General features: G+C 54.4%; 1 protein-coding gene and 1 long non-coding RNA gene across 4 annotated transcripts in view; one reads left to right on the forward strand and one right to left on the reverse strand.

Moving 5' to 3' along the window:
- SSR2 (signal sequence receptor subunit 2) overlaps positions 1-11,027 on the forward strand; it is a 30,222-nt gene extending 19,195 nt beyond the window's left edge. For 2 of the 3 annotated variants that reach the window (XM_053278293.1, XM_053278295.1), the window contains one exon: positions 9,113-11,027. In XM_053278293.1, coding sequence (XP_053134268.1) covers positions 9,113-9,181 — 69 coding nt within the window. In that variant the 3' untranslated portion in view covers positions 9,182-11,027. The remainder of the gene's footprint in view (positions 1-9,112) is intronic. The other variant, XM_053278294.1, reaches the window with a different exon arrangement.
- On the reverse strand, positions 8,620-12,513 carry LOC128337368 (uncharacterized). The gene is made up of 4 exons (XR_008312244.1): positions 12,323-12,513; positions 11,096-11,189; positions 10,909-10,997; positions 8,620-9,177 (listed from the first exon to the last, which is right to left on the reverse strand). It is a non-coding gene; the product is annotated as an uncharacterized LOC128337368 (long non-coding RNA).

Here is a 12,513-nt window from a genome sequence, read left to right on the forward strand (position 1 = left end):
CTAGCAGCACACCCTTATCTCTTTGGCCTATGTGCCGGAGTTGTGGCGACGCGTGTGCTCTAGCTGCACACCTGATCTCTTAGGTCTATGTGCCGGAGATGTGGCAATCGGTGTGCTCTAGCTGAACACCTTATCTCTTAGGCCTATGTGCCGGAGGTGTGGTGACGTGTGTGATCTAGCTGCACACCCTTATCTCTTTGGCCTATGTGCCGACGTGTGTGCTCCAGCTGCACACCTTATCTCTTTGGCCTATGTGCCGGAGGAGTGGAGATGTGTGTGCTCTTGCTGCACACCTGTATCTCTTTGGCCTATGTGCCGGAGGTGTGGCGACATGTGTGCTCTAGCTGCACACCTGTATCTCTTTGGCCTATGTGCCGGAGGTGTGGCGACGTGTGTGCTCTAGCTACACACCATATCTCTTTGGCCTATGTGCCGGAGGTTTGGCGATGTGTGTGCTCCAGCTGCACACCCGTATCTCTTTGGCCTATATGCCGGAGGTGTGGCGATCTGTGTGCTCCAGCTGCACACCTTATCTCTTTGGCCTATGTGCCGGAGGTGTGGCGATGCGTGTGCTCTATCTGCAAACCTTATCTCTTTGGCCTATATCCCGGATGTGTGGCGATGTGTGTGCTCTAGCTGCACATGCGTATCTCTTTGGCCTATGTGCCGGAGGTGTGGCAATGTTTGTTCTCTTGCAGCACACCCTTATCTCTTTGGCCTATGTGCCGGAGGTGTGGTGACGTGTGTGCTCTATCTGCACGCCTTATCTCTTTGGCCTATGTGCCGGAGGTGTGGCAATGTGTTTGCTCTAGCTGCACACCTGTATATCTTTGGCCTATGTGCCGGAGGAGTGGCGACGTGTGTGCTCTAGCTGCACACCTTATCTCTTTTGCCTAGGTGCCGGAGGTGTGGCGACGTGTGTGCTCTAGCTGCACACCTTATCTCTTTGGCCTATGTGCCGGAGGTGTGGCGATTTGTGTGCTCCAGCTGCACACCCGTATCTCTTTGGCCTATGTGCCGGAGGTGTGGCAATGTGTGTGCTCCAACTGCACACCCTTATCTCTTTGGTCTCTGTGCCGGAGGTGTGGTGACGCATGTGCTCTAGCTGCACACCCTTATCTCTTTGGCCCTGTGCCGGAGTTGTGGCGACATGTGTGCTCTAGCTGCACACCTTATCTCCTTGGCCTTTGTGCCGGAGGTGTGGCGATGTGTGTGCTCTAGCAGCACACCCTTATCTCTTTGGCCTATGTGCCGGAGGTGTGGTGACGCGTGTGCTCTAGCTGCACGCCTTATCTCTTTGGCCTATGTGCCGGAGGTGTGGCAATGTGTGTGCTCTAGCTGCACACCTTATCTCTTTGGCCTATGTGCCGGAGTTGTGGTGACGCGTGTGCTGTAGCTGCACACCCTTAACACTTGGCCTATGTGCCGGAGGTCGGGCGCCGTGTGTGCTCTAGCTGCACACCCTTATCTCTTTGGCTTATGTGCCGGATGTGTAGCGATGCGTGAGCTCTAGCTGCAAACCGCTGTCTCTTTGGCCTGTGTGCCGGAGTTGTGGCGACGCGTGTCCTATCGCTGCACACCTTATCTCTTTGGCCTATGTGCCGGAGGTGTGGTGATGTTTGTCCTCTAGCAGCACACCTTATCTCTTTGGCTTATGTGCCAGAGGTATGGTGACGTGTGTGCTCTAGCTGCACACCCTTATCTCTTTTACCTATGTGCCGGAGGTGTGCCGACTTTTGTCCTTTAGCAGCACACCCTTATCTCATTGGCCTTTGAGCCGGAGTTGTGGTGACGCCTGTGCTCTAACTGCACACCTTATCTCTTTGTCCTCTGTGCTGGAGGTGTGGCGACATGTGTGCTCTAGCAGCACACCCTTATCTCTTTGGCCTATGTGCCGGAGGTGTGGTGACGCGTGTGCTCTAGCTGCACACCTGTATCTCTTTGAGCTAAGTGCCGGAGGTTTGGTTATTTGTGTGCTCTAGCTGCACACCCTTATCTCTTTGTCCTCTGTGCTGGAGGTGTGGCGAAATGTGTGCTCCAGCTGCTAGGCTTGTGCCCGAAACGTTTCGGCGGCCATTGAAAAGGCCGCCGAAACGTTTCTGGTGTCGGGGCAGATTCGGTGATTCGGCGCCGGCGGGGGTAGGGCTTTAAGGGCGGGGGAGAGTGTACTCACCCCCCCCCGCCGCGTTTCCCCCTCCGGCGCTCTCCGAATTTGAAGCCCCTCGGGGCGGCAGCGTTCCTCCTTGCCGCCCCGTTTGCCCCCTCGGCCGGAAGTGGCCGGAAGTTCCGAGCGCCCGTGCGCCCGTTGTGCGCGCGCCCGCTCAGAACTTCCGGCCACTTCCGGCCGAGGGGGCAAACGGGGCGGCAAGGAGGAACGCTGCCGCCCCGAGGGGCTTCAAATTCGGAGAGCGCCGGCGGGGGAAACACGGCGGGGGGGGTGAGTACACTCTCTCCCGCCCTTAAAGCCCTACCGCCGCCGGCGCCGATAAATATCGTGCACATCCCTACCAGCTGCACACCCTTATCCCTTTGGCCTATGTGCTGGAGGTTTGGCGACGTGTGTGCTCCAGCTGCACACCCTTTACTCTTTGGCCTATGTGCCAGAAGTGTGGCGACACGTGTGCTGTAGCTGCACACCTTATCTCTTTGGCCTATGTGCTGGAGGTGTGGCGACGTTTGTCCTCTAGCAGCACACCTTTATCTCTTTGGCCTCTGTGCCGGAGTTATGGCGACGCGTGTGCTCTAGCTGCACACCTAATCTCTTTGGCCTATGTGCCGGAGGTGTGGCGATGTGTGTGCTCTAGCTGCACACCTTATCTCTTTGGCCTATGTGCCGGAGTTTTGGCGACGCGTGTGCTGTAGCTGCACACCTAATCTCTTTGGCCTATGTGCTGGAGGTGTGGCGACGTTTGTCCTCTAGCAGCACACCCTTATCTCTTTGGCCTATGTGCCGGAGGTGTGGCGATGTGTGTGCTCTAGCTGCACATCTTATCTCTTTGGTCTATGTGCCGGAGTTGTGGTGACGCGTGTGCTGTAGCTGCACACCCTTAACTCTTTGGCCTATGTGCCAGAAGTGTGGCAACACTGTGCTGTAGCTGCACACCTTATCTCTTTGGCCTATGTGCCGGAGTCGTGGCGACGCGTGTGCTCTAGCTGCACACCCTTAACACGTTGGCCTATGTGCCGGAGGTCGGGCGCCGTGTGTGCTCTAGCTGCACACCCTTATCTCTTTGGCTTATGTGCCGGATGTGTAGCGATGCGTGAGCTCTAGCTGCAAACCGCTGTCTCTTTGGCCTGTGTGCCGGAGTTGTGGCGACGCGTGTGCTATCGCTGCACACCTTATCTCTTTGGCCTATGTGCCGGAGGTGTGGTGATGTTTGTCCTCTAGCAGCACACCCTTGTCTCTTTGGCCTATGTGCCGGAGGTGTGGCGACGTGTGTGCTCGAGCAGCACACCTTATCTCTTTGGCTTATGTGCCAGAGGTATGGTGACGTGTGTGCTCTAGCTGCACACCCTTATCTCTTTTACCTATGTGCCGGAGGTGTGCCGACTTTTGTCCTTTAGCAGCACACCCTTATCTCATTGGCCTTTGAGCTGGAGTTGTGGTGACGCCTGTGCTCTAACTGCACACCTTATCTCTTTGTCCTCTGTGCTGGAGGTGTGGCGACATGTGTGCTCTAGCTGAACACCCTTATCTCTTTGACCTATGTGCTGGAGGTGTGGTGATGTGTGTGTTCTAGCTGTGAACCCTTATCTCTTTGGCCTATGTGCCGGAGGTGTGGTGATGCGTGTGCTCTAGCTGCACACCTTATCTCTTTGGCCTATGAGCCGGAGTTGTGGTGACGCGTGTGCTCTAACTGCACACCTCATCTCTTTGGCCTCTGTGCCGGAGTTATGGCGACGCGTGTGCTCTAGCTGCACACCTAATCTCTTTGGCTTATGTGCCGGAGGTGTGGCGATGTGTGTGCTCTAGCTGCACACCTTATCTCTTTGGCCTATGTGCCGGAGTTGTGGCGACGCGTGTGCTGTAGCTGCACACCTAATCTCTTTGGCCTATGTGCTGGAGGTGTGGCGACGTTTGTCCTCTAGCAGCACACCCTTATCTCTTTGGCCTATGTGCCGGAGGTGTGGCGATCGGTGTGCTCTAGCTGCACACCTTATCTCTTTGGCCTATGTGCCAGAGTTGTGGTGACGCGTGTGCTGTAGCTGCACACCTTATCTCTTTGGCCTATGTGCCTGAGTTGTGGCGACGCGTGTGCTCTAGCTGCACACCCTTATCTCTTTGGCCTATGTGCCAGAGGTGTGGCGATGTTTGTCCTCTTGCAGCACACCCTTATCTCTTTGGCCTATGTGCCGGAGTTGTGGCGACGTGTGTGCTCTAGCTGCACACCTTATCTCTTTGGCCTATGTGCCGGAGTTGTGGTGACGCGTGTGCTGTAGCTGCACACCCTTAACACTTGGCCTATGTGCCGGAGGTCGGGCGCCGTGTGTGCTCTAGCTGCACACCCTTATCTCTTTCGCTTATGTGCCGGATGTGTAGCGATGCGTGAGCTCTAGCTGCAAACCGCTGTCTCTTTGGCCTGTGTGCCGGAGTTGTGGCGACGCGTGTCCTATCGCTGCACACCTTATCTCTTTGGCCTATGTGCCGGAGGTGTGGTGATGTTTGTCCTCTAGCAGCACACCTTATCTCTTTGGCTTATGTGCCAGAGGTATGGTGACGTGTGTGCTCTAGCTGCACACCCTTATCTCTTTTACCTATGTGCCGGAGGTGTGCCGACTTTTGTCCTTTAGCAGCACACCCTTATCTCATTGGCCTTTGAGCCGGAGTTGTGGTGACGCCTGTGCTCTAACTGCACACCTTATCTCTTTGTCCTCTGTGCTGGAGGTGTGGCGACATGTGTGCTCTAGCTGCACACCCTTATCCCTTTGGCCTATGTGCCGGAGGTTTGGCGACGTGTGTGCTCTAGCTGCACACCTTATCTCTTTGGCCTCTGTGCTAGAGGTGTGGTGATGTGTGTGTTCTAGCTGTGAACCCTTATCTCTTTGGCCTATGTGCCGGAGGTGTGGCGATGTGTGTGCTCTAGCTGCACACCTTATCTCTTTGGCCTATGTGCCGGAGTTGTGGCGACGCGTGTGCTGTAGCTGCACACCTAATCTCTTTGGCCTATGTGCTGGAGGTGTGGCGACGTTTGTCCTCTAGCAGCACACCCTTATCTCTTTGGCCTATGTGCCGGAGTTGTGGCGACGTGTGTGCTCTAGCTGCACACCTCATCTCTTTGGCCTATGTGCCGGAGGTGTGGCGATGTTTGTTCTCTTGCAGCACACCCTTATCTCTTTGGCCTATGTGCCGGAGGTGTGGCGATGTTTGTTCTCTTGCAGCACACCCTTATCTCTTTGGCCTATGTGCCAGAGTTGTGGTGATGCGTGTGCTCTAGCTGCACACTTTATCTCTTTGGCCTATGTGCCGGAGGTGTGGTGATGTTTGTGCTCTAGCTGCACACCTTATCTCTTTGGCCTATGTGCCAGAGGTGTGGCGATGTGTGTGCTCTAGCTGCACACCCTTATCTCTTTGGCCTTTGTGTCGGAGTTGTGGCGACGTGTGTGCTCTAGCTGCAGACCTTATCTCTTTGGTCTATGTGCCGGAGTTGTGGCGATACGTGTGCTCTAGCTGCACACCCTTAACTCTTTGGCCTATGTGCCGGAGGTGTGGTGACGTGTGTGCTCTAGCTGCACACTTTATCTCTTTGGCCTATGTGCCGGAGTTGTGGTGACGTGTATGCTCTAGCTGCACACCTTATCTCTTTGGCCTATGTGCCGGAGGTGTGGTGACGTGTGTGCTCTAGCTGCATACCTTATCTCTTTGGGCTATGTGCCAGAGTTGTGGCGATGTTTGTCCTCTAGCTGCACACCTTATCTCTTTGGTTTACGTGCCAGAGTTGTGGCGACGTTTGTCCTCTAGCTGCACACCTTATCTCTTTGGTCTACGTGCCAGAGTTGTGGCAACGTTTGTCCTCTAGCTGCACACCTTTTCTCTTCGGTCTATGTGCCGGAGGTGTGGTGACTGTGTGCTCTAGCAGCAGACTCTTATCTCTTTGGCCTTAGCCCAGCCCTCTTCCCCCCCCTCCGCCGCTGCAGAGCAGCCTGGGAAGTGTAGTCTCCATGGAGTCAAAAGGCCACTCGCCTCTTGGCGGTTGTAGTAGCCCCTCCTCATGGGGGCAGGGGGTCGTGCCCCCCCGGGAGGGAGGAGGGAGGGAGGTGTTGGTGCGGTGACGTGGAAACGGTGACGTGTTAAGCTACGGTGACGTGCAAACTGTGTCGGCAGCCGCCATGTTGAGAAGGTCTTCCTGATCCCCTGCGCCTGCGCAGATGGACCTAATGGGAGGGGGAGGCGGCGGGCGCCATTTTGGAGCGCCGCTCTTCGTTCTCCTCCTGCAGCCCGGCGGGGGTTCCCTCTTTCCGCCCGTTCCCCGTCGGCCTTCGGCGAGGCCCCGGCCCCGGCCCCGTGACTGGGAAGAAGAGGGGAGGCATCGGCGACGGGTAAGCTGGAGCCCACTTTTGAACTGGGAGTGGGGAGGGCGCGAGGCCGCCGCGGGGGGTTCCCGGAGGGTCCCCTCGAACTACAGCGCCCGTCATGCCCCGCGGGCCGGAAGTGAGGCCGCGGGGTGACGGGAGTTGTGGTCCCAGCCGCTGAGCCCTGCTTGGGGGGTGTTTGTGTATCTGCTGCGGGGAGCGGCGGGCTGCCCCCAGGAAAGGCCCCAGGGTGGGCGGGCTCGTCTGCAGCAGGGCTCCTCGCCTAACCGGTGGTGCGCCCGCTGTCGCCGAACTACGACTCCCATCAGCCCCAGCCACAGTAAATGGAAGCGGGGGGTGATGGGAGTGGTAGTTGGGGGCCCCTCTGAAGGCCCCCAGGTTGGGAACCACAGTCTGCGGGCTGGCTTGGAGGAGACGCCCCCCACCCTGCCCCCCTTGTTTCCAGAGCACCTAGAGATTGTGGCATGCTGTGCTTTTGCGGTGGGACTTCTCCCCTTAGCTAAGCAGGGTCTGTCCAGGTTTGCATTTGAATGGGAGACTAATAGTATGAGGACTGTAAGATCTTCCCCCACTTAGGGGATGGAGCCGCTCGGGGAAGAGCATCCAGATTCCAAGTTCCCTCCCTGGCAGCATCTCCAAGATAGGGCTGGGAGAGACTCCTGCCTGCAACTTTGGAGAAGACGCTGCCAGTCTGGGTAGACAATCCTGAGCTAGAGGGACCAGTGGTCTGACTCAGTATATGGCAGCTTCCTATGTCCTGGTGTTGGGCTGCTTGGAAGGAAGTGTTGGGGCTGCTTGGAGGGCATGAAATCTCTGGGCAGTTCACCAATGAAAACACCCCCATCAAAACTATAATGCATATAAAATAAAATAAACCCCTTTAAAGTAACCTTCGGTCCAACTTGTGGAAGTTGCTCTCGTTCTGCTTGAGGGGCTGTGGGGGGCCTGGGGAAAGTGGGGAGTTGGGGCTGAAGTCCAGTGCTGGGGAACGTGGGAGGATCAACAGCACCTGCCACGTGGCTTGCTGCTGAAAAAGAGACTGCAAGCCTGTCTCCAGCTCCCCCCCAACAGCCGCCGCCCCCCTTGGCTACCTGGGGCCCTGGTTGTTGGCTCCTTGGTGTTCCCTTTAGGTGTTGGCTGTCTGATTAGTAGGATAGGACACGGGGCGGGGGGGGGGATCCTATGGGAGTTGCTGAAGCCACTGGAAAGCTCCTCAGTGTGTGCGCAGATCCACCACCTGAAAAGAAAGAGCAGCAAGCGCCACTGGAGGGAGGCTGTGCTGGGGACGGATCGGGCCAGTGGCTCTCCCCCTACAAAATGTATGAGAATCGCCACTTTCAAAGGTGTGTCTTTCCCCTCATTTAGCAGGGAATGAGCATTCTTCTGCATGATGCCACAGTGAGGCCCATCTCATCTCTCCCTCGGCCTGGCCCACCTCACAGGGATATTATTTATTAGTTTATTTATCTATCAAATTTGTATACCGCCCCAAACTTTCGTCTTTGGGCGGTATATATTGTGAGGATAAAAAATGAAGTGTCCCTTCCGGAGCACACGGAGGCACCGAGATAATTGTGTACAATATGGCCAGACTCCTTTCCCAAAAAATAAAAATTCAGCCTTGCTTTCTTAGCCTGACTTTTGCTTCTAGGAGGTTTGCAGATATTCCATATTGACAAAAGTACCGAGGCTTTGAAGAAGTCTGGGCGAGAGAAGTTGGATCCTGCCATGAAATCCACAGAAGGGGGCTTCAGGGTCAGTCTTGGACTCACCCGGCCTAACCATCCTGGGGGGCTTCAATACTCCCCCCTCCCATGGCCACTTCTCCCAGCAAGGGAGACATCCTGGTGTGTGATATATGCAAAGTACAGACATCAAAACCAGGGGAGTTTCCCAACGGGCCCCCCAGTAAAGGAGATGGAATCCTGATTGCGACCCCACCCGCTTCCCCAACCCACTGAGCTGGGTGTATTTATTTATTGTTCAGTTTACATACTGCTTTTTGATAAAGTAATTTCAAAGCGGTTTGCAATCTAATACAAACATTGCGTAATTAAAATACAAAAATACAGATCATATAGATAGAAAAAGAATATAAATAACATTTAATGATCCATTAAAAAACAATAATACATAAAACACAAAGTGGCAGTAGTCAAACAATACTTTTCATTCAAAAGCCCAGGTGAAGAGCCCAGTTACTCTGTCCCTAAAAACTGTCAAGGAGGAGCGGACGCCAACCAGGAAAGCACTCCAAAGCCTGGGGGCCATGACTGAGAAGGCCCCGTCCCACGTACTCGGCAACCGAATCTCTCTCACTGTTGGCACACGGAGCAGAGCCCCCTCCGATGATCTTGTCAGGCGGGCAGAAACCCTTGGGAGCAGGCCAGGTTGCTGCTGGCTTGAGACCTTAGAGGGACACAGCAAGGGCTCTGCCTGCCGTCTCTCCCCAGGACTCAGTCACCCAGAGCAGGGCGGCTTCGTGGTTCTTCTGTGATCAGAGGAGTCCCTCTGTGCTGCCCTTGAGAAGGGAACTCCTTTCCTGTCTCAGGCTCTGACCGGTTCTCTCTCTTTGTTTCAGCAGGTGACGGCTAGGAGAGTGAGGAGGAGGGAAGGCCCCACCCATGACTGTGCAGAGGGATCAGACTGAAAAAGAGGGAACAACAGAAGGAAAACCTTAAGCAGTGGAGAAGAACAAGAAGGGACCTTCTGCTTCCCAGCAGGGTGGCATCTATAAAACAATAATCTGAAAAATATCAGGGGAAAGAAGTCCCTGCCCTGAGAATAGCAAAATCTTCCGTTCCGAACCAAGCTTTCAATCACAATGGGAAATGAACACAAGGGGGAAACCCCATAACTGCCTGGAGTGTGGAAAGAGCTTCAGCACCAGTGGAAATCTTAAAATCAGCATCAAAGAACCCGCACTGTGTAGAAACCATATATGTGTTCGGAGGATGGAAAGAGCTCCAGCCACAACGGGAATCCTACTAAACCTCAAAGTACCCACAGTGGAAATAGTGAAGGAATGGGGATTTCTGTTTTAGAATTTCAATTGGAAGTAAAGGAACCATTTGCAGTTTGAAGGATTTCAATTAGCCATTTTATTTTATAATGGCCATATACGGTAAGCCCACTTCCAAAGGTGCCTCTTCTTGGCCCAGTTAGCAGGGATGGTTCCACCAAAGGGCACCACCAGAGGGTCTGAAGATGGTTCCCTGCCCCAAAGGGGCTTACAGTCTTGAAAGAGGCAGGGGGAAGGGGGGGCAGCATCCCCAGAGCCCTCCACGTGGCTTGTTGTTGCTGAAACCAAGAGCAGGCCTGGCTCCAGGCCCCCCTTGGCTCCCTGGCTTCTTCTGACTTGTAGGGCAGGACAGGGGGGCTATTATGGCTGAAGCCACTGGAGAGCTGGTCAGCCTGTGTGCAAATTATTTCCAACACCTGAAAAGAAAGAGCCATTGGAGGGAGGCTGTGCTGGGGACGGATAGGGCCAGTGGCTCTCCCTACTAAATGTCAGAGAATCGCCACTTTCAAAGGTGCCTCTTTCCCCTCATTTCGCAGGGAATGAGAAGTGCTTCAGTGATCTTCTCTATCATGCCACAGTGAAGCCATCCCATCTCTCCCCTAGTCTGGCCCGCCTCACAGGGATATTGTGAGGATAAAAAATGAGATATCTCTTCCTAAGCATAGGAAGGCACCTGTGCATGATATATTAAAACCAGCATAGACTCCTTTCCCCCAAAAGGGAAAACACATCAAGGAAGAAATGGTTCACACGGATGGTTCAGAAATTTGTTCAGACGGAAAAAGAGAGAACAGAGAAGCAAAACCTGCAGCAAAAGAGAAGAACAAGGAGAGACCTTCTGCTTCCCAGTTGGGTGACATCTATAAAACCAGAATCCAAAAAACAAGAGGGAAAGAAGTCCCTGCCCTGCAAGTAGGAAAAACTTCAGTTCTGAACCAAGCTTTCAGCCTCAGTGCAAAATGGACGCAGGGAAGCAACCATATAAATGCTTGGAGTGTGGTTTAGTGGGAGCGACTACCTCAATTTACATCAAATGACTCACACTGGAGAGAAACCTTTTAAATGCTTGGAGTGTGGAAAGAGCTTCAGCAGGAGTGGAAATCTTAATTGGCATCAAAGAACCCACACTGTGTAGAAACCATATACGTGCTCAGAGAGTGGAAAGAGCTTCAGCCAGAACGGGAATCCTACTAAACCTCAAAGTACCCACAGTGGAAATGGTGAAGAAATGGGGATTTCTGTTTTAGAATTTCACTTGGAAGTAAAGGAACCATTTGCAACTTGAAGGATTTCAATTAAAACATTAGCCATTTAATTGTCTAATGGCCATATATGGTAAGCTTGAATCACAGTACATTTGAATCTGAATGGATCTTCTGCTTTCTTCTGTTTTCTTTCTTCTGCTTTCTTTTTTTTTGGATGTATCCTTGAGTGTTTAAAATCCCTTGAGAGCAATAAAAGTGAAAAGGATTAATTCAGTATTTGTGCTTTTAAAAATCCCAACCTCCTCTGAACATGTCCCAAGCATATTTCCCCTAGTACCTTTTCTGCTCTCAAAAGGAGTGTGTGTAGCTCATTTCAGTGGCAGGATTGTGTATGTAAAACGAGGTATCTTGTCAGTCAGCAGGTCACATGCCTTTATTTCACACAAGGACAAGCAACAACAACAAACTTGGTTAGCAGCCCCATAACAAATTGTTCTCTACCCAGCTCACAGCAATGTTAAAGAGACATCAAACATGAAAACGCAAAATAAGAAACATTTTAAATATGCTGCCCCCCTGCCCCCATTTTAAAAGTCTGAAAGGCCTGGCCTTGCTTCTAAAGGAACCAAGTTTGTTCTCGCTTGTTGTTTGTGGCATTGCACGACACCACGACTGATCAGGTGGCGCAGGTCTGTTCAGGCATCGGCCTCTGGTTCCAGTCTCCCGACTGGGGGGAGCTGGAGCCAGATGGAGTCAGCCTTTACTCTGGGCACGGTGGTATTTGGACCACGGGATTTTCTCTCTCTCTCCCTCCCTTCTCATCCTCTCAGCCACTAGACCAGGGCTGCACAACGTTGGTCCTCAGGCTGTTGGACTACAATTCCCATCATCCCTGAGTACTAGGCACTGTGCTTGGGGAGGATGGGAGCTGTAGTCCGGCAACCACTGGAGGGTCCAAGCTGGGCACCCCTGCACGAGTCTGTGAGAGCCTCCCCCCACCCCACCCCACCCCACCCCTTGGATGTCTGGGCTGTGTCTTCCTTCCTTTCACCCCTGCAAGAGGATCACAGTTGCCAACTCCCACCTTTGCACTGTGCTTCTGCTTCCTCAATGCTCCGCTTTGCTGCAAGAGCCTCTTCTCTGCTGCTCCTCTGGGGTGCCCTGAGCTTGGCCTGGGACTCAGAGGAGCCTCCCGGGGGCAGTCCAGGGTCCCTCAGCAGCACAGGATGCTCTTCAAATGCCCCCCTCCTGCCCCCCAAGCACCAGAGGCTTCCTCAGGGAGGGGCCCAGGCACTCCCCCTGGGAGCTAGGAGGGAGCCCCTCCGTGCCTGCTGGCTCCCTTCCCCTCTCTCTCCCTGGGGGGCCTGGGGGTGTGTGCTGCAGGGGGGGGGCTTCTTTTCTTCCTCCCCCCCATATAATATGTCCAGCTGCGGGGGGGGGCGGGGCTGCTGCGTGGAAGCAGCGTCTCTATCATCCTCCTGCAGGGCCAGAGCGTCGCCCCCTCCTCCCTCCTCCGAGTGAGCGGCCAGAGCAGAATCCAACAGGAGAGGCGAGTCTACCATACCCAGGACCGGACCCGCGAACGGCAGCTGCACGAGCCTCCTCCGGGGCAGCCTCCCGGCTTCTGTCCGCAGAGATCGACGCTCCACTCGGATTCACGCGGGTCCTGGCGGGGAAGGCGGGGGCGCCCCAGGCAGCAGGGCCAGCGCGGAGTCCCCTCTCCAGTCCGCGCGCCAAGCGCCTCCGCCTTCTAAT

Source organism: Hemicordylus capensis, chromosome 14, assembly GCF_027244095.1.
Source record: "Hemicordylus capensis ecotype Gifberg chromosome 14, rHemCap1.1.pri, whole genome shotgun sequence".
Classification (NCBI taxonomy): Eukaryota; Metazoa; Chordata; class Lepidosauria; order Squamata; family Cordylidae; genus Hemicordylus; species Hemicordylus capensis.